Source organism: Vigna unguiculata, chromosome 8 (assembly GCF_037176805.1).
Source record: "Vigna unguiculata cultivar grain cowpea cultivar isolate G323 ecotype 2 chromosome 8, ASM3717680v1, whole genome shotgun sequence".
In the NCBI taxonomy this organism is placed as follows: Eukaryota; Viridiplantae; Streptophyta; class Magnoliopsida; order Fabales; family Fabaceae; genus Vigna; species Vigna unguiculata.
The window spans coordinates 4,751,421-4,772,629 of NC_140799.1; the positions used below are offsets into that span (position 1 = coordinate 4,751,421).

The window sequence follows — 21,209 nt, forward strand, 5'->3', positions numbered from 1 at the left end:
ATTGAAAAATATTTCTTTAAAAGTATAAAATTTGAGCGAATTTAGTAATAAATCGAGATTCAGTACTTTCTTAGCAAGTAATGGAGCTAATTAAAAAGGTATGTCAAATAATTAAACTTGCAGTATTTTAAGATTAACCGAACATCAAATTTATTCTTATATTTTATAATTTTATATTGTCACATTTTAAAGAAGTAATTCTTAGTTGATTACTATTAGAATTAAGATTTCAATTTGTGTTTTATCGAAAGACTACTATAACCCTTATCTATATTGAATTTTATTTAACTGAACATTAACAAGAATTACTCTTTTATAATTTTAAAATCTTTTTATGATATAAAAAATAAAAATAATAGATATTAAACATTAATAAACATATAACTTAAAAATTAAATTAATGCAACACTTTATAATATTTCATCATTTATTCTGCTCTCAGTTATCTTTTTCATTTGAAGAGCAGGACTTTATAGTTTTTTTATCTAGCCCAACAATGCATAATTTTATTTTATGTCTCTTCTATTTTTATTTTTTTCATTTTTGATTTAAAAATTCATTCAGATTTGCAATTGGACACAATTTAATTAAAAAAAAAAAGTTTGGTAATCTCTGAGAAAGAAAGAAAATACCTGTTCTTGTTGTTTTGAGAAGTCTCACTTTACTAACAAGACAACGGATTGGTTAATTCAAATTTAATTTTGTAGAATTCCTCAAAAATTAATTAATATTATTATACTAACATTTTAGTTGAAACGTTTAAATCGAATCTTAGTCTTCTTATCTAATCCCTGTATTTGAAAGCAATTATCCTATACCTTAGAAAAAACAAATTCAAATTTGAAAAAAAAAAGTAATTTTATATATGCACGAGTTAACTACACTAGATTAACCTTTGTATCTCATTTTCTTTTCTTCTGTGGTTACATCAGTAGATGAATTGTTGAAGAGGAAAAGAAAAAAATGATGAAAGGAAGCGAAATTGATGGCATAGAAGTACCAGAAGCAGTGATGGAGAATCTGAACCGCACTCTTGGAAGCCTTCAACAGCTGGAGACTGAGTTACCCCAATTCCTCGCTCTCTCTGACCCTGACCTTCTCGCTCAACTGCCATTTCTCGAACGCGCTCACTCACTCTTCTCACTCGCCAAACTCACTTCCACCCTCTTCTCATGTCTGCTCTTTTCTCCCTCAACAATAATCGCGCACCCCTTTTGTTAATCTAGTTATTCCTCTTCAATTCAGTGTTTTTCTCTTTTTTCTTTTGTGTTCAGTGAAGTTGAGGTGCAGAGGGGTTAACCCAAATGATCATCCTGTGAAATCCGAACTTGTGAGTTTTTTTTTTTTTTTTTTTTTCTGTAATTGGTTTTCTGGGCATGTTTTATACTGTCTTGCATGCTACTTTTGTTGTTGAAGTTTCGGCCTGATTTGTGTTCTGTTGTCTTGCTTGGCTTATGATTTTGCTTTTTTCTTTTTTCCTCCAGGACAAGTTAAACGTGTTGCAGAAGAAACTGGAGCGGCTTACGCGGTTGAGTGAAGGTACATCACTGGTTTTTAGCCATTTGTTGAGTTTTCATGTTGAGAATGAGTGTCCATGCTGCATTGATTTGAGAATTGTCTTTCATTTTTGGGGTTTTAAGGTTTTGTTAGCAAGGTTGGTTATTTTCTTTGTTCCAGTTCTCTGATTTTAGAATTTTGTTGTATTAACTTCAAGGGGATAATTGACTTAAACAAACAGGGTTGCACATTTGACAATGTAGATTTGACTCTTGCTAGTATTCTGAGTCTGGAGACTTTTCCTTTGTCTCTTTTTTTAACACTCCTTATGTGGCCTTGCGTGTGTGTCTTTCATTTTGAATCTCATGTCTGTCTGTGAAGAACTGGCTGTTTCTTGCAGCACAGGAGCAAATTAGGAACATAAATGAAGGGGAGGAATTAGAGATGAACTATGAGGAGCGGGCTGGTCAAAAGAGGAAGTATCCATCTTCTGAAGAGCCATCTATTCAAATTGATGATATGGAGTCCCTGGTGAAAGTAAAGGAGGAAAATCTTGGTTATAATAGTGGAAATGTTAAGGGAACAATGGTAATTGACATTTCAGATGATGATGATGATGAGGTACTTCAACCTTAGTTTTCCCAAATTCTTGTAGTTTCTATGATGTCCTTGTTTACTATGCAACTTTGTTGTCTCCCAAATTTTATATATTTAAATGGAGTAACTGCATTGTGATTTGTAATGGCTGTTAAGAATTTACTCCGTCAGTAGAATAAGGAATTTTGATCCAACACACATATTAGGGGGTTTTTGGATGTTCACAGATGTACTGCTAGATACACTATTTTAACCAACAGTTTGAAATATTTGTTTGTTGCTGTTAATTATTGGAGTGACCTTATACTTTTACTGATATTTAATAGTTGAAGTTCGATATTTAGTTTTTCAAATGTCTTCATATGAGTAGATCATTCTCATAAGTAAACTTTTTGCAAGTTAAAAATTGGTCATATCAATTTTAAAACGTACCAGTTCATAGAAACACGGGGTAAGTTGGAATACATGTTAATCTTGTCTGAACTGTTAGTAGTGTAACTAATGCAACATGTGTCTATTTTTTCTCAAGTTGCATTGTAGGGTTCAACTTTTAAACGTTATTGGAAGTTTTATGCAGAATAGTACTAACCGAGCTAATATTTAGGTTTAGTAGTCATAGTTATTGACATTGGATGAACAAGGGTAGGCTTGGACTGGCATTTTATCAAAGTGGGACACATGTTACTAAATAAGAAAGTATCTAATAGTTGTTAAACTGTTGATGCTGATAATGTAAAATGCAAATGGTAAGTTTTTTTTTTCTCCTTTTACTTCCTCAATGGCTCCAACATGACAACGTTGCAGGGTAGTGGATCATAAACTTTTAGTTAGTGAGTCATTGTAAACTTTTAGTTAGTGAGTCATTTATACATAAAAGCGTCTATTTTCTCAAACCATTAACAACGTCCAAGGTGGATTCATTTCATAATGTTGTACTTTTGAAGTAGAGCAACGGATTCAAAATCAGAGATTGTATGATATTTGAATGTGGAAGCAGACTAAAAGTTCAACATTTTTAAATGAAACAAACCAGTCATATGTTTATAGCAAGATTTGGTAAAATAGTTTCCTCAGTAATTGCGACTAGAATTTCATTCTGTGACTGACAACTTAGAGTAATTAATGTGACTGATGGAAAGATGATTCCTGGTACGTATATATGAAGGCCATTCCCTAGCTGATTCTGAAGCAAATTAGTATGTGTGTCACATTTAAGTATAGTTTATTTGTCTATGCATATGAAGAAAAGAAAGTATTTTTTTTTATTCATTAGTCATCCAAGTATTCATATACCAGTGAACTGCAACAAATGAAATATGTGAACTTGTTCCGGTAAAAATACAAATATTTATGAATTCATAGAAGCCATTTCTTTGATGACAAGTAATGGTTCATTAGGGGTGAAATTTGAGTATTTCATTTTCTACATTCTTATATTAGTAAGGTGCATCTTTTAGGCCCTTGGTTTTTTTTAGAATATCAATAAATCGTTAATTTTAGGGGATGGAATCCTCGTGTAATGAGAGTAAAATAATAAATGCATGGAAAAAAATATGCTTATTGGTGGTTATTTCATTTTATAGGTTCTCCTTGGTTGCTCATAATTCTACTCAATTTGAACAATCTGTACCAAAACTAGAAAGTGTGAAAATGATGAATGTTTTAAGCAATTATAAACAGTCTCGCATTCCATGATTTTGTTCTTCATTTTTATTATGAAGTTGTTATTATATTAAGGGTCTATGTTATTAATACATTATGAATATGTTATTAATACATTATGAAGTTGCATGACTGAAATTCACTTATGTTCAAAGTTGTCAAACTTTTTAGCCTTGTATGACCTGTGAATTCAACTTGTAAACAAAGTTTGCTTAAACATTAAAAATTAAAATATAAGAATAATTCAAACTTGCATATTTTCATGACTTATAACTTTGCCTTGTTTCTGCAGTTTATGTGAATAAAGGAGCTGTGTTTATGGAGGAGGGAGACTCTTGGATGACTTCATTGGTGACACAAACATAATCTCTGAAGTCGCAAGTGACGACGAATGCTAAATTTCAAATTTCGACTATCACAAGCACCTTTCGTTAGTGCATGGCAGTTCCAATGTGCTGCTGTTTCACACGTTGTTGTTGTCACAGATTTTGAAATAAACATTTTCTAACAAAGTTCACTTGTTTTCAACTTCTATTCTCTTTTTGTGCCACGTCATTTTGTACGAGCCACGTCATTTTGGATGCGCATAATCTAAATTTAAAAAATTAATCATATAATATTTCCTAAAAAAAAAAAAAAAACAACACCTGACAATCACCTCACTGTGACTGTCTCATCCCATACACCCACACTGCACTTAGTAACACCAAAGAACGTGCAAATAAAGAACTCAACCCATTTCACATAAAAAGTCCCAACATAGCACCCAGAGCCACCACGAGAATGCCCCCATGCAAAGCATTGGCACTGCTAGTAGGAGCAACAGCAGGACCTTCAAACTCAGCAAGAAAAGGTGCAGGAGCAGGTGCTGGTGAAGAAACAATGCCACTGGATCTTCCCCTTGGAGTCAAAACCACCACCACAAGCTTCTGACCCTTCTCACAGTGACCCTGTGCCCCACTGATGAAGTAGAATGGCCCAGGACGGTCAAGCTTCACCTTCGTTGTTCCATCACTGTGCACCTTTATAGGGTTTGAGGTGCTGCAGTTTACATACTCTTCTCTGCTCACTTGCAAAACTGAGTCTTTTCCACCATCATATTTCCAAACTGATGAACACAGAAATTTCAAATTTTTAAGAACGTGTCAGAAGATTAGGAATTCCCCACATTACCAAGCATGTCCAAAAGTTATCGGATTAAATTGTATTTCATCATGAGAACCCTAAAAGCATACCCTGTTTTGATTCAAAATATGAAACTCTTCGTTCTTTAAATGCAAGAAAGAAAACAAACGGTCATTTTTATTGAAAACTGCGATATTTGGAACCTTATCATTGATCTGAATAAAGAACATGCAAACAGCAAATGTTTACAATTTAAGTTATGAGCTGAAAACATATCAAGGTAAAAAAAAAGCATCAAGATCATTAAAAACTAAAAAAGCAAAGAGTTTGAGAAACGAAAGCTAGAAAATAGTTACCAAGAAAGTCGCCAACTTGGAAACGAGACCTTTCTGCCCATTGGTTAAGTGAGTCTGATTCAGAGGCTGGAATTCTCCAAGCATCAGTCTTACCTCCAACTAGTATTTCCTTAGCTACAGAGAGGCCGAAGAGGATGAAGAAGGTGAGCAAAAGAGAAGAAGAAACTGAAGAAAAATCAGCCATAATTTCTTATTACTATTCCCTTTGAGTCTCAGAGTTAGAGAGAAAGAAAGGAAGAGAACAAGAAAGATGGTGAATATGGAATGAGAGTTGAAGTGAAGAAGAACAACCTTTGAGTGTGTCGTATTTATGGGTGCGGAGAGCAGAAACTAGCCGTTTAGTGACATTGGGAACAGGAAAATGTAAAGATGACAGAGTGGAGCATGGCGTGGGGTCCACTGAGTTTTGTTTTATGTTGTGACGTGTTTGGGTGCCCTCTGAATAGTAACGGTCAAAAACGTTTAATATGACAAAATTAATTGAAATTTTGGAAGGTAGTGGTGCAGGGTTTCTGAGTGCTAAAATTGTGAGGAAGGGAATACGAATCACTCTTCTTCTGAAATTGAATACAAAAGATGGAGGATTGAAACGGTGGATTCTGTTTCAGAACACATCTTAATAAATTTTCAATACCAGTATTTTTATCAGAGGAATATATTTTAATATTCTTATAAGTGAAAAGATTCGAAGGAAATGATTGATTTGAGTGAATTTTATGGTGAAATTTGAATTATTATTTTTAAGAAATTTGAAGGTTAGAGTAGACTGAACTTAAGAGTAAATTTTGTGTAAAATTTAAGTGATATAATTAATAAAATGATAATTAAATAATATAATTAATTTTGAATTTTGTTCTTCATAAATAAAAATATTAATAATATTTATTAATTGAAAAAAATAAATATTATAATATATTTGAAGTGAAAAATAAAATATTAAAAAATTATTAAAGCAAAGACGGATGTGGGTAAAAGATTCAAGCACATCGAAACCTAATAACAAATGTAACTGAGTAAATGGAGAGAAGCACATCAAATACAAATTGAGTGATCTCTTCTATTATTTCTTCATAATAGACATGTATTTCCATGAAGGAGGATCAATAGTAGTAGAGATTTTCTAATATAATAAAGAAGGGTAGAGTTATAAAATGATAAACTTTTCTCCCAAATCTCCTCACAATGGATCCAAAATGAGCATAATCTTATAAATCATCACCCGTAATTTATTTCCTTCTATTAAAACACGAATACCACTGTTTCTCATAAATTACCACTTCATTTTCTGCCCATAAGAATTAGAATTAGAATTGGAATTACTAGACTCCAAGTGCATTGGTCGAACCCTATCTTTATTATCTAGAATTGTTTCTCTCGAATGTACGTTTTGGATTTCTTCTTTCCACCATGAGAAACAGCTTTCTAGTTCGATCCCAGCAAAGGAAAAACTTCTTTAAGCATTAGGAGAGATTTGACTCTTCCAATTTTTTTGTATTCAAAGAAAAATTAATATATAAATAAAAGAATTTTTTAATTTTATTAAATTTTGTGTATTTTGGCCCTCTCAAATTCGTATATATTTATACATAATTGAACCAAACAAAGATGACATGGACAAAGAGGTGGTTGGAATTTTTTTCAATGAAGAAATTGTGGGCGGAATTCAAGATTATTAATGTTACTAGCGTACATACAAGCTTTGTCATACTTGTATATACACATTTTTTAATTATATATATATATATATATATATATATATATATATATATATATATATGATATTATTAGTAGACAATGATAATATAATGTAATTAAATTAATATATAAAATAAAATTATATTTATTGAAAATAAAGTGAAATATATAAGAAAATAAATGTAAAATATAAATAAAAAAGAGAGAATTATCTTTATATATTGTTATAAATACGTGAAAAAATGTAAAGACATCGTAAATTGTTGAGTTTGATAAAAATACTACATAAGTGATAATTAAATTATAAAAAGAAAATAATTTTTTAACAACTAAATTTTAATAATTTTCTTGAAGTAACATCTTTTAAATGATTTTTTATTTTTTTTATTTTTCATATTTTTATATTTTAAAATCATTTAAAAAATATCACCTTAAATTATAAAAAAAAATAATTGTCAAAATATCACGGTTTATTATAAAATTATAAACTATTTAAAATTGTGGAATTATAAAATTATAATGTTATAAAATTAAAAGATTATAAAATTACATGTGATTTCACTAAAGGGGAACATTACAATTAGTCCATCATTCAATTAACCATCACATCATCTGATTAACAAAATAGATATACGTTAAGAATTGAAAATTATAATATTTTTATCGCAAAAGTTTAATAGAAATATTAAGAGAGATTCAATCGAAAGTTTTTAAATTTAAGTATTAAAATATCAACATATAAACATTATTTTAAAATATATTTGATTATATAAATTCTTTGAAAGCGTAGGAATAATTTATAAAATGGAAAGCACTCATGATATTTGTAATCTTTTAAAAATCTTCTGGTTGAGACTATCAGAAGTGAAGAATTGTGTGTGTGTTGTCATCACAAAAAAGAAAAGGAAATGGAATCCATGACAGAAGGTTGTGTTTGGCTAGGGTGAGAGAAACATGGGTTAGCTTCATGTCAAGCACATTACTACTTAAGGAGAAGTTAGGCTTTTGTGGATAGATAATTGAAAAGTGGTAGCATGATGTGTTGGTCAAGCAGCATGCATGCTAAATCTGCTGAACTCCAGAGGGCCACTTCAAGGACACGTAGTGGCTACGTGTTGGGAAGACATAAAAGTTGGGGTCTAACGTGGCTTCAGAACATTTCATGGTTTATTTGAGACATCATCAAAGTTGGAGTGTTACATGGGTGAAGAGGTAATAATAAGGAGATATTTGAGATAAATAGAGAAGAGTATTGGTAGAGGAAGAGAGAGAGGAAGAAGAAATGGATCCAGAAAAAGCTCAAGCAGAGGCCTCAAAGAGACCCCCAGGTCATGGTGCTACTGAAGTACTTCATCAGAGGAAATCACTTCCTTACAGCTACACCAAAATGGCTATAGCTGGTTTGCTAATTACAGCTGCAGTGGGGTACACTGTCTTATATGCGAAGAAGAAGCCTGAGGCTAGTGCTAGGGATGTGGCAAAGGTTTCTGCTGGAGTTGCACAACCAGAGGATACTCACCCTCACAAATAGTTAACATCTACTTTTATCACATTCCATCTAGTATACCACTTCTGTCAAACTCTTAATATCAAGTTCTAATGACACGGCTTTTTCATTTCATAATGTTCTTTCTTTGTGATAGTAATAAATTGTTAATTACTTACGATTACAATTGTAAGAGAGGATTTATTTCTTGCTTCCATCTTAAATTAAAATATTTAGTATATACGCTTTTCCTTTTTTATCTTTGAAATTGTCAAATATAACATTCAATTCGTGATATGTTTCATTTGGGTTTCAGTTACCTTTCAGTCCTGCCTGCCATTGTCATGCCTACAAATTCTGTAAAAACGAGTACTAAATATTAGACCGTCATACAATGATTAAAAATAAATTTTAACAATGGAGTTAAATGCAGAGCAAAGTTAAGCTACCAAGTATAGAAGCTTAAAAATGAAAAAAATATCGACAAATCTTGAAGGTTAGTTCCGTTTTTTATCCTGTACTTTTTTCAGAGAATTTGTTAGTATGATGTATAATTAAAGATAACGGGGAACTTTATTACCTTGCTTTGTACTTTATTTGCTGTCTAAGCATTTCTTTTGGTAACATTAAGCAACTATTTTGACACTAGTTGTTTAGAACTTGATACTCCTTTACTTTCTATTTTTCACCTTTGATGCTTAGAACGCAAGCTAAGCAAATTTCGTGACACTTTAGTGACACTCAAATAGTTGCTTTGAAATGCATAAACTTTTCTTCAAGCCTGCTGTACTTGTCAACAACCTATTATATTGCTTGCGAAGGGAAGTATGAATGCAAAACCTCGAAAGCATTTGACTTGTCGTATCATCGGCCAATGAGCTCATGTAAATACCAAAAATATAATGGTAGCACCTATTGCCTGGCAAATTTTCGATTAGAACAAACAATCTAAAACAGGCAACATTCAATCATTTATCAAACGTGAAAAAAAATGTCAATTCAACAGATGCTCATAAGTGCGAACTACGTTGTTGGGATATCATTTTTATTACACCGCTAATAATAAAAAATCATCTGACAAGGAGCCAACTTGTACTTCTCCGAAAGTAACACAGAAAACAGCCAAGTTAAGACTGCAGCGTACACCTTAAAATCTACACTTCGACAACTCAGGCAAGTAAAAGATATTGAAACAAAAGAATAACGGTGTTGTCACAATTCAAAACTGCATAGAATAGGTTACATCTGATTCTGAATTTGACAGCGGTACCTGAATTTGAAAATCCTTACACAAATGGTCTTCGTCCTTCAAGAAGTATAGTAGATTAATCCAACCCACTGATTGCTATTACTAATCAATCTTGACCGAGGAATAGATGAGCCTTGTGAACCAAAAGCATGCATAAAATCCGATGGATCCAGTTACAACGAAGAAGGCATAGGAAGCTATAAGCATGTAACCGAAGTACAATAACCCAGATACCAACTTTGTGATTTCAAGCTTGGTGAAGAAGTAGAATGTTGCATAAAGAAATAGATAAAAAGCAGATGAGCCAGATGTGAGGTAAGACCGCCACCACCACAAGTAATCCTCACTGCACAACTGGAAGTAGCAGAGCACAATGGTTATCTCAGCACAAGTGACAATGAGGATGGCAAAGACCAAGAAGAGGAAGCCGAAGATGTAGTAGAACTGATTCAACCATATTGAAGTGAGGATAAAGAAAAGCTCAATGAAAACAGCTCCAAATGGAAGTATTCCTCCGATCAGAATTGAGAAGACTGGGTTCATGTACCATGCCTGCTCAGGGATCTGCCTCGGGATTTTGTTTGTCTTCACAGGATTTTCAGTTGCAGGCCTCTTAAATCCAACATAGGCACCAACAAAAACAAGTGGAACCGATATCCCAAACCATAAAAAGATCAGGGCAAACATTGTTCCAAATGGCACTGCTCCAGACGATTTTTGTCCCCATATCAGAGCATTTAATACAAAGAAAATGGCAGAAACGATTCCAGGGAACATGATTGCAGTTTTGAGGGCAATTTTCTTCCACTCTGCTCCTTTGAACATTTTATATAAGCGAGCCGAGGCAAAACCAGCGAAAATTCCCATGAAAACCCAAAGCAAGAGCATGACCGTCATTAGCCCACCGCGGTTTGAAGGAGAAAGAAACCCCAGGACAGCAAACATCATTGTTACTACTATCATTCCAAAAAACTGAACACCAGTTCCAACATAAACACATAGCAAATCTGGGTTGTTTGGTGGCCTAAAAACATCACCATGGACAAGCTTCCAACCCGTCTCTTCCTGTGCTTCTTCTTGGGTTTCTAACTCATTGTACTTTGAAATATCACGGTAAAGCGTACGAAGCATTATCATTGCTACCATACCCGAGAGAAAGAGAACAATCATCAATGAATTCACAATTGAGAACCAGTGAATTTGGTCATCACTCATCAGCAAATAGGCATCCCATCTTGAAGCCCACTTCACATCACTCTCCTAAATGCAGAAAAAGGTAAAAGCAATCTAAGAAGATGACAAAAGATGACAATAGTGGGAGTAAGATGACTTCCCTTGGTTAGAAGAAAGCATGAAGAAATTAAGCTACGACAAGGAAAAAGAAAAAAGAAAAGCTATATTAAACTAGACAACGACCCATTAACGCCATGAACAATATCTACTAGGACATACTTCATAAATGAATATTTTGAACTACTTGGCTTAATCCACCAATACCCATCATTGAGTACCAAAGAAAGTATGCATGTACTATGTTTAAATTAAAATAACCTCACCTGGAATTCAACATCATAAGTGAAGATAATTTCCTTGTTCTCTTCGACCTCTTGAGGAGTGTTGGAATTCACAACTGTGTGTTTGGCATGAGGGTCACAGGTTGTCAAACGGGTGGCCTGTTCATCCCACTTCCCTTCAAATTCGTGTTTAACACTGCACAGAAACATTCGTATCGGAAAATCAATATTGCATACAAACCACGACTGCTAAATGGAATAACTTAACCAAACAAAACAAGCGCAAAAATACTGACCTGAAAGGCTTAACCTCAAAGCCCACAATTCTAGCAGATTCAGTAAGTGTATCTCTATGATACTTGACAGTAAAGGCCAAATGGTTGTGAATAAAATGCTTTTCCTCCTTGCTCTGTGTATTTCAACAAAGTAAGCACAAGAAAAAACAGGGCACTCACAACAATATACATTGTTCTAAAAGATGCAGAGCATACCCCAGTATACTGCCCTTTGAGTCCAACATGGAAACCAAGTTGATAAACAGTAGAGTCCGGTTCCACCCGTTTTATGGGAACAACTAGAGGAAGGTTATCTAGGATCCTGCAAGTAAAAGGCAGGTTACAAGATGTCAACATTGTGGCAGAGAAGTGGAATGAAAACGTATGAAAATTATTAAACGCCATACATGTTCACTCGATACTCATCATCAATCTTCTCTTTGAATTCTTTTGCAGTTTTGGCATCAAGTTTAAGCTTACAAACAATATTGCACATTTGTGGTTCACGCATCTTAAACTGCAAATATGTCACTCAGTAAATAAGTTGATAACCATAACATGATTAGCCAGGAAAGAATTAAAAATGCCATATGAAACATACCACATATCGAGAATTTTCAATGCGATCACCACGAAGCACTTCTCCAAGATTTTCAGCGCTATCCACTATTTTCTCTGGTGCACAGTACGGAAGAGAATAATATGTATATGGAAGCTGGGTCTTTGTTGACGTTAATTTGTTTACTTTTACTTGCAATGAATCTCCCTGGACCATATAAATAGATAGTCAGTATAGAAATATATCTACCCATGCATTCCTGGATCTCCGTTATTATTAATTTGAAAGGTAAAACTGGACATCAAGAATACAAGGGTAGAAAACAATGCTAACAAGATAAATGAGGAAGACCGAAAGCTTAATTACATAATACTTGTGTGCACCCAATGCATCTGATGGGTTGTTATATGTTAAAAGAAAACACGGGGCAACAAAAACCACCCAAAGAAGAATAATTATTAAGTTTAAATGTGCAATTGTCCATAAAGAAACGAATAGAAGAGAAAAATAACCAGAAACAATAAAGTGAAAGAACAAAGTACATCATTAGCACATTCATAGTAGTAGGCCACAAATGGTTGTTGAGTATAGGCATAAGACAATCTAAATATTTATCTGCTAGAGAACAAAAGGCCACATTTAGATTCCCAAGACACAGCTACCTATCAGCCTTGGACAACATGTAGAGCCATTAGCCGGGCTATAAGAAGAATATATTTTCATGAATTCGTGAAACAATATTCAGAAAAGACAAAATTTGATTATATTCTCCTTATCAAAACAACACAAAACCAGTACCACAGAGTGTGCGTGTGTGTGTGGTGAGAATGTGAGGAGTTAATCTTACGATATCAGTCAAAATTTGTTTCAAGTAAACCAATATTATGCTCTTTTCAAAGTCCCACTCGAATCTTTACTTCTTTAATCAATACATGAAAGTAGAGAAGACAGTAAAACTCACCGGTGAAACAACATAAAGAGTAAACACACAAGTTACCAGACCTATATCAAAAATCTTCTAAGAACACATTTAAAAACCTTCACACATTTAAAAACCTTCACACACTCCACTTCAAACAGGCTACTTCTAGATACACGTTAGGGAACATGCATACGACATAGGAAAATTGAAAAACAAAATTGGGGCACGGGCTAGAGATAAGACAAATTCTAAAAACCATGAAATAACACACTCGTAAATTTAATCTTTAAACTAAAATAAAATTAAAATTTTAAATCACAGTAAAGAATTCATGTTTCAAAAATGAGTAAAGGTCACTATAGACATAATATAATAGAATGCTAGAACTCATTTAGTTATTGAAGCTTCCATTGAGTATCTAACAATTAACATGAGCACGTATCCAACACAGCTAGCATTTAGAAGTCTCCGTGCTTCTTACATTACAAGCTGAGCTTATATTCCATCAACCGACAACACATTTCTACAACAGAGTCTATCATCATCACAGAGACTATAACTGATCAAATCATCAAAATGCGTCACACACACCGCACCGAAGCAACTATACCTTTTCACCGACACCAGATCGAAGTTAAATTAACAAACACAATATCAACAACAACACTTCCACACACAAAAGGCGTTGATACACTAACACCGCAATGTCGCCAAACTATCACTAAGAAAATGCAGACATCACAGCCTAACTAAAAAGAAAAATAAGAAACAATGTAATACGAATATAACATCGGTCATATTCATCTCAGATCTCAGATTCAAACGCAGATCGAGCGGTTATGAAGCGAATAGACGATAAATTTCGAAAAATAAAACATTGCGTGTAATGTGAAATTGAAATGGAGATGGAAATGGAGTAAACCTTCTGGAAGTCCTGTGGTGCAACGCCAGGGAGGTAGAAGCAGAGTGCGCCATGGATGAAGAGTGGAAGAAGAATCGCGGAGAACGCCAGGGACCTCCAAAACGCCATGGCGTTTGAGATCGAAACGACAGAGAAAAGAAAAAGAGAGAGAACGATAGATCTGTGTGAGGTCTTTCGAATTCGTATTGTTATGTTCGTTGAGAGCAGAGAGTGATATAATAAGGGGTGAAGAACGAGGTGAAGCTTTTTCTCCGGTTACTCATGGGTACGGTTATTACTTCATTCTCCTCACTGATGTCGCCACGTCACTGCTTTGGCTAGAAGCGAGGGCAAGATCGGAATTTCGTATTTTATGAGATTGTTGATTGGAGGGAAAATTAGGAAGTCACTTATTATTATTAACTTGTCAATGCTTCTTCAACCCAGATCTGTAGGAATGGTAAACACTACTTCACAGAAAATAAAATATACAACCAAATTTTGTTTTTTTTTTATTTTATTAGAGAAAAAAAATGTTTTTAAAATTCAAAATTAAAATGTGAGATCTGAAAGTTTCTTAAAGCAAATGTTGAAGACGATAATTTGATTAAAATAGAGCTTGATGAGGAAGGAAGTTTGGTAACGATTCTAACTAGTGTAGTTTGATTAGAACGATGGGATTATTAAAACCTTAAGTTAAACCAATGCTGTCGGCAAAACAATAGCGATGTGTTCATTCATGCACTCCCTGAACAAAAACAAAAACATCATATAATTAAAATAATACATTACATTATACTAAATACTTGTGGTCAGATCTTGAAATCTCTCAAGATGTATGTTAGGTTGGGTTGTCATTTCTCATGAAAACAAAGTTTCGTATACAAAAAATGATGAGCATTTATGCATAACTTACCCATTATTCCTGTTAAAGCAAGTCATGAGGAAAGAAACATAACCAAAAAAAGTTATAATTGGTTTGTTTAGTTAACGAAAATAGCTTTTTATTAATCTTAATTTTTGTCTTAAACTTGAAAAAAAAAATTGTGTTTAGCATGTGTAAGAAGAAGAAAAGTACTTAGGTTGCCACCGACAAAGTTCCAGCTCAGTTACTGAGTTGCAACTTGGATACAACGTAGTGGTTACGGTTTGTACTTTAAAAAAAAGTTTCTCTATCAACAACTTTAAGAAAAAGAATAAAAAAATAAAATAAGTCTATTATCTATGCACAAAATTTAGTTTATATATAAATTAAAAAATTAAGAAGTTAAGAGTAAGTTTGTAAATTAATATATAAAAGCTATTTTATACTTTTTTAAATTCATTCTTTAATTTACTTTTAAACAAAGTTCAGTTTATAGAAAAAAAAAATTGTTTTGTTTTTCTCTCATAATAGCTTTTGTGGAGATTTTTATTTTCTCAGACATATCGTAAGTGAAAGGTTTTCAATAGATTAATGTATATAAGTTAATTTTCACTTGTAGAAAATTGTATTTCACTTTTTCTTTTTTTTTCTTTTTCTCCTGAATGTGTTCATGAAGATTTGTTGGAAAATTTACCTGTATATACTTATTAGAATAAATTAATATATGCAAACGAAGAAATGTGGATTAGTAAATGATTGTGAGAACACATTGCTATTAATTGCATTATTTACTCGTTAATTATTATATATGTAATTTTTGTTGATGACAAAAAAAATATGTATATGTAATTTTGTCAATATTCTACCTTTTTGTGGGCCGCATCTATTGCTGGACTCGCACTCCAAACCATGTTACATCTAGATAAGTAATAATAAAATATGTATTATTTTTCTCTGTCGATGAAATATAATAGAAATTAATATAACTTATTTTACCATTCCTTTTCTTCTAAATTAAGAGGAGTAGCAGACAAATTAAATTAAATACTATTTTAATTTAATTTATCTCTAGTGTTACTCTTATTTATTTTTATTTCATTTTTTATATTAATTTATATTTTAGTTATTTATTTTTTATAACACTCTAATTTATATTTAATTAATTATTTAATGTTTTTGTTTTGATTCTTATTTTATTTTTTATTTTTTTACTATAAATATCACTTTTTTAAAAATTAAATATTGTTTATTTAGCGAACTAAACAAATGAAAGTCACTTATATGTTTTATTGTTATTGTATACTCTTTGTGTTTATCTAGATGACCTATGTATTATTGGTCAAGAATAACATATCTTGATAGTCATCATATTTTATGATCTTTGAAAATGTCCTAAGAATATGTCATATAAGAAAGAGTTGAGTTGGGTTTCAATGAGTTGAGATCAAATCAATAATGTCAAAGTTTTTGTGTTTGAGAAGTCACAATTTTGTACACTGTGGGATGAAAGATAAGGATCATGGTGGGATCTAAGAAAGTTTTACTGAGTAGATGAATACTTGGATAGTTTAAAATAACGTCCTGAACTCAGATATTTATAGGTCAAACTTCCAATACATGCTCAGTATCAATAAAGTTAGTAATGAGTATATATATCTTTTATGGATCGATAAATGACCAATATTCTCGATAAAGAAATAATATTATTATACCAATGTTTTGATGAGAAATACTCTACTACCTAATCACTCCCCAAAAGTAACTTTTTGATATTCATAATGGATCATGAAAATGGAATATGGATCCATATGTATGATAAAAATGAAATTGAGTCTTGTGGTTGTAGGTCCAATTTTAAGCTCCCGGTGTTTGTATTGTTTGTTGAGTTGATTAAAACTGATATTTAAGCAGTGATGGATCTTCAACCAATATTTTGGGGTGTCAAAATTTTGGTTGAATTATTTTGTTGTCCTTGTTTTCATCTAAAAATGTCAAGTTGGTCCTCTAGTTTTTGTAGTCTTAATTTGGTCACAATTTTTTTAAAATTGATGCAATTTAGTTATATTCATTGTAAAGCAGATCAAGAATTTTTCATCAAAATTGGCACTAAGATTATGTTAAGTACACAAACAAAGCAAACCATTCTTATTCATAATTTCAATTTTGATGAAAAAACCTTATTCCATTTCAAGAAATTTAACAAAACTAATCAAATTGTATCACATTTTCAAAAATCAAGATCAAATTAAAACTAAAAAAGAAAATGGAAGAGAAACTTTATATTTTTGAACGAAAATAGAAACAAAAAATAGTAATTAAACTCAAAATAATTAAACCCAAAATAATTTTTACGTAAACAAGTAAAAACATTATATTTAATTTTTTTATGATAATTTTTTTATTATTGTCATTCTTATAATTTTAAAATTAAATAAAATAAATTTTATAATTTTAATGTAATTAATTTTTACTTATTATGATTATGTGTAAAAAACAAGTCAAATTAAAAAAATTAACAAATGCTAACTTAAAAGATTTATTTTAATTTTAAGAAAATTATTTAAAAAGCAAAATAGAAAAAAATATGTAGACAAAAATAGAGAATTTTTTTATATATAAATGTAGATATTTGAAATATTTCAAAAATATCAAATATATTAAATATATTAAATTTTTTAAAGAAATGTTCAAATTATATAAATATACAAAAATTTGGAAATTTGGGATCATGGCCCATCTGTCCATATCTAGAGTTGTCAACTTTATTATCAGCCCTAGGGCCGACCCCGACCCCACACAGAGATAGGCTCCATTTTGTTGGCCCACACATTAGGGGGCTTTGGAAGCCCTCAACCCCAAAAGCCCCCAGGTAAAAGGGTGGGACAAGGTTAGGGTCGAGTTAACTCCCTTCTCCTTCCATCAGAATCTAAATGTTATCTTTCACTTACATGTTTTAGCTCGTGTCTTCTTCTTTGTTTAAAGGTTCTTCTTCTCACTGAATTTTCTTCACCTAAATTCAAAAGTTCTTATTCTCGCTAAATTTTCTTCACCTAAATTCAAACTAAACCTCATTTTCCCTAACTACCATCGTCTCCAGTAGAGTTCAAGAACCGCATATGGTGGTACAAGGCAACAGTGATAACGAGATGATTGAGTAGTAGAATCATCGACGAGGTTAGTGTTTGATTGTGATTTTGCCTTCTATTTATCAATAAACATCACTGGTTCTTTGTTTTCTGATTGGAGTTTTGTTATATATATATATATATATATATATATATATATATATATATATATATATATATATATATATATTTGAATTTCTTGTTTCTTAAGAGTGATATAAACCCTTTAGGATTTCTGAGTTTTTTGCGGAATGGATTTAAATAGTTGAATGAGAGTAACACATTGAAATGATTGGGTTTTTTTAAGATTCTTTTACTACTATAACAATTCTTTTTTTTTTTTTTGGTGGTGTTTTGAGTTGAATCAGTACTGCCATAGATAATTATAGTTCTTTCATTTGAAGAAGTAAAACTATAAGTCTATAATTAAAGATTTTTACAGGTGATCGTAAAACTATAGTTAATTGTCTTATACAAAACAGGTACCATTATCCTTTTGTTGATCATCTTGGCAGATAGGAAAAGCTATAAAGGCAATAGGGTCAGTTCATGTACCAAATTATTGCTTTATATTTGTGACTCTGGGAAGCACTGCAGTTTTACTTATTACATTCAGAGCACTACAATCTCTTTGAACTCTTTGAGGTAAACAAGTTTTTCATCTTTGATAGATCTTATGAATATTATATTTTCTGGTATGGATATTACGTTTTAAGTAAATGCTTAAAAGTATATATTAAGAACTAATTAATGTTGATTCTTTGTATACTGAACTTGAACTTGAACTTGATATGTCATTTCTCCTTTCTTAAAATTGGCGCAATCATCCAAAACTTTCCCTTCAATTGATAACTCATTTTTCCTATTCTTTTATGGGCAACACTTGTTTTGTTCATGTTAAGAGACTTTTTAGGAGAATAATATAAAAAAGGATTCCAAGCATGCTAAAAATGAAGTAGGAAATAGATTTGAATTGAGTGGTCCAATGATAAAGCATATGGGATTAGTACCTTAGAGTCAAATTTGGATCTCTTACTGAGAATCTTTAAAAAATTACTTTACATTAAATAATTAAATATAGACTAATAATTTGATTGTCTGACAATTATTTTTGAGATGGATGAAGTTGTGCATGATATTTTTGGACATGAGGGAATCACTAATAAGTCTAAAGTTCTTGAAGATGTTGAAGATCGACAGGTTCAATTATTACTTCACATGCAGTGGCGAAACTTGCTCAATATTTATGGGGGTGCCAAAATACACTTAAAATTTATATATTTAATTATGGATCCATAAGATTATTGAACTCAATAATAATTGAATCAATACTAAAATTTTTAGTTATATTTTGTTTTTAATATAAATAATCATATCGTCAGCAAAAAAATTCATCTTCCGTTTTATTTTGCAATCTTATTTTGATAATTTTCACTGTAGAAAATTATCTTTCTGATATAGTTGTAGAAACAAGAAGAGTTAAAATAAGACGAGACAGATTAAAAAATCAATCAAGTAGATATAATTGACTTCCTATTTTTGTCAAAGATTGATTTTGTCTATTTTCTTCCTCACGGTAGCTTCCATTTTATCATTTTTAAATAATTAATTTATTCTTTTATTTCTTCATCGATATACTTATGTTTTAAAAAAAATACTAAAAGATAATTTATCATAATCTAAATAAAAATTGTGATACGTAATTAATAAAAGAAAAATATATGATAATCAAGTCACAATTAAAAATCAGTTATTAAAAACACTTAGTGCATTGCTTTTTCTTCTATATTTATAAAATTGAATATACCAAATGCTCGTAAGAAAAAAAAATAATATTAATTATTAAACTAATATTTCACTATCAATTGAGAAAAAAAGAATTACTTTTTTCTTCATTAATAGAATAAAGCATACAAAAATGAGAGCACAAAATAATGAATTTGTGTTCAAGTTTCTTTTTTTTTCTTCATAAACAAAAGAAAACAAAACAAGTAAAAGTCTAAAGTGGGTACAATATGTGAGAAACTCAAAAAACAGTGAGAGAAAAAATAAAAAATATCTTAATAAATTTGTTTATTTTTTATTAAATTTAATTTTATGCTTTATTATTTATTAACATTAAATGTTATATTTTATAAAATAAATAAAAAGATACCTATTTTAATTTTTATCAATTCTCAATATATACTTTTATTATTTAAAAAATTCCAAAAAATCAAATTTCTTATACATAATTAAAAAAATAAAAAATAAAACAATTTTCATATAACATTAAAAAAATTTCAAAAAAAGTTTGGGGGGGCCACGGCTCCCCCTATCCCTTCATTGGTCCGCCAATGTTCACATGAACATGCTTTTAGCTTCTATTTGAGCCATGAAGGAATCACTAAAAAGTTGTACATGAAATCTTAAAAAAATGAAAGTTTTGGATGAAAAAAGTAAAGTTTTTGAGCCATGTGCTCTCAAACAATGAAATTTTGCCGGATCCTTTCAAATAATTTGCTTTGGTCGAGCTTGCTTATATACTCAAACTGAAGTTTATCTTCTTTTGTTGTTCCAGGACAAATCAAAATTCAGAATGGGAAACATCGGTTCCAGTACCTGATTTTATAGGTTTAAACTTTAAACTTTAAACTTTTAATGCAATTTTAGGTTAGTCATAGTTGGAATGCATTTTGGGACTTGATTACTTCTCAAGAACTTGTGTACATCAAAGAAGTTAATTCAATACTTAATTTATGAAATGTGGTATTGCTCTTGTTGGACTTTGGGTGCAGGATGAGTAAGTGTATTTTATTTTATTTTGTGGCAGTGGTCCCTTCATTTATTGATATAAGGTGAATCTTGATTGGGAATGAATGAATGATATAGGGTTGTGAATGTGCTGTATGAAATCACATCTCTTTTTGGAATGAGTTTTATTTGATTTATGTACAATTTTCGGTGAGTGGTGTTTTTATTTCTCTTACCATGGCTGATACAATTAATTAGGGTCTAGAAGTGTTGAATTTTTTTCATATAAATAATTTTTTCATATTTAGAAAAATGCCCATGGGCTAGCCCTGGGCCACATGGCTTTTATGGGCCTTTTGGCCATGTGGGCTTTTTAGTGGGGAGCTTTTTTGATTCTATGGACTTTTTTGGCCCAGCCCACGTGGGTCAGGAACAAGTCTATATACATCCCTGTATTTAAGACTTATAAGGACCTCACTCTTTTCATATTTTTTCTTTCATATATACTTGTTCTATAAATAGAAGTAGAAGAACATAGTCAAAAAGAGTTATTCCAAAATTATTGGGGATCTTCTATCTTTAAGAGATAGTAAGAATATAAATAATATTTTATTTAAATATAGAACTTTTAACATTATACAAAATACA

At 31.3% G+C, this 21,209-nt stretch overlaps 4 protein-coding genes across 5 annotated transcripts; 2 read left to right on the plus strand and 2 right to left on the minus strand.

Moving 5' to 3' along the window:
- The first annotated feature begins 879 nt into the window (after window positions 1-879).
- LOC114195426 (uncharacterized) lies at window positions 880-4,284 on the plus strand. Of its 2 annotated transcripts, XM_028085900.2 has the most exons (5): window positions 884-1,174; window positions 1,275-1,330; window positions 1,485-1,539; window positions 1,898-2,118; window positions 4,049-4,284. In XM_028085900.2, the coding sequence occupies exons 1-5, from the start codon at window positions 964-966 to the stop codon at window positions 4,055-4,057; spliced, it is 552 nt and encodes a 183-aa protein (XP_027941701.1). In that variant the 5' UTR covers window positions 884-963; the 3' UTR covers window positions 4,058-4,284. The 2 variants fall into 2 exon arrangements, with proteins under 2 accessions (XP_085521947.1, XP_027941701.1); XM_085665821.1 differs by lacking the exon at window positions 4,049-4,284 and having other exon boundaries at window positions 880-1,174; window positions 1,898-2,234.
- LOC114195425 (early nodulin-like protein 15) lies at window positions 4,257-5,525 on the minus strand. Its single transcript, XM_028085899.2, has 2 exons — window positions 5,238-5,525; window positions 4,257-4,864 (listed from the first exon to the last, which is right to left on the minus strand). Exons 1-2 carry the CDS (start codon window positions 5,419-5,421, stop codon window positions 4,497-4,499), a joined length of 552 nt encoding a protein of 183 aa, XP_027941700.1. The 5' UTR covers window positions 5,422-5,525; the 3' UTR covers window positions 4,257-4,496.
- A 2,614-nt stretch (window positions 5,526-8,139) lies between these two features.
- Window positions 8,140-8,659, plus strand: LOC114194278 (uncharacterized). Its single transcript, XM_028084404.2, has one exon. It carries the CDS (start codon window positions 8,215-8,217, stop codon window positions 8,461-8,463), a length of 249 nt encoding a protein of 82 aa, XP_027940205.1. The 5' UTR covers window positions 8,140-8,214; the 3' UTR covers window positions 8,464-8,659.
- Window positions 8,660-9,425: 766 nt separating this feature from the next.
- LOC114194277 (transmembrane 9 superfamily member 8-like) lies at window positions 9,426-14,115 on the minus strand. Its single transcript, XM_028084403.2, has 7 exons — window positions 13,860-14,115; window positions 12,058-12,222; window positions 11,864-11,973; window positions 11,673-11,778; window positions 11,478-11,590; window positions 11,224-11,377; window positions 9,426-10,927 (listed from the first exon to the last, which is right to left on the minus strand). Exons 1-7 carry the CDS (start codon window positions 13,965-13,967, stop codon window positions 9,770-9,772), a joined length of 1,914 nt encoding a protein of 637 aa, XP_027940204.1. The 5' UTR covers window positions 13,968-14,115; the 3' UTR covers window positions 9,426-9,769.
- Between the last annotated feature and the right edge of the window lie 7,094 nt (window positions 14,116-21,209).

What these genes read in the sequence shown, in the direction of transcription:
- LOC114195426 (XM_085665821.1), top strand. Translation starts at nt 964, where the DNA reads ATGATGAAAGGAAGCGAAATTGATGGCATAGAAGTACCAGAAGCAGTG. An exon ending in CACTTCCACCCTCTTCTCAT is followed by an intron (nt 1,175 to 1,274) that starts GTCTGCTCTTTT and finishes TTTTGTGTTCAG; the next exon opens with TGAAGTTGAGGTGCAGAGGG. An exon ending in GCTTACGCGGTTGAGTGAAG is followed by an intron (nt 1,540 to 1,897) that starts GTACATCACTGG and finishes TGTTTCTTGCAG; the next exon opens with CACAGGAGCAAATTAGGAAC.
- LOC114195425 (XM_028085899.2), bottom strand. Translation starts at nt 5,421, where the DNA reads ATGGCTGATTTTTCTTCAGTTTCTTCTTCTCTTTTGCTCACCTTCTTC. An exon ending in CCAAGTTGGCGACTTTCTTG is followed by an intron (nt 4,865 to 5,237) that starts GTAACTATTTTC and finishes TGTGTTCATCAG; the next exon opens with TTTGGAAATATGATGGTGGA.
- LOC114194278 (XM_028084404.2), top strand. Translation starts at nt 8,215, where the DNA reads ATGGATCCAGAAAAAGCTCAAGCAGAGGCCTCAAAGAGACCCCCAGGT.
- LOC114194277 (XM_028084403.2), bottom strand. Translation starts at nt 13,967, where the DNA reads ATGGCGTTTTGGAGGTCCCTGGCGTTCTCCGCGATTCTTCTTCCACTC. An exon ending in TTGAAAATTCTCGATATGTG is followed by an intron (nt 11,974 to 12,057) that starts GTATGTTTCATA and finishes ACATATTTGCAG; the next exon opens with TTTAAGATGCGTGAACCACA. An exon ending in CTTATGATGTTGAATTCCAG is followed by an intron (nt 10,928 to 11,223) that starts GTGAGGTTATTT and finishes TTCTGCATTTAG; the next exon opens with GAGAGTGATGTGAAGTGGGC.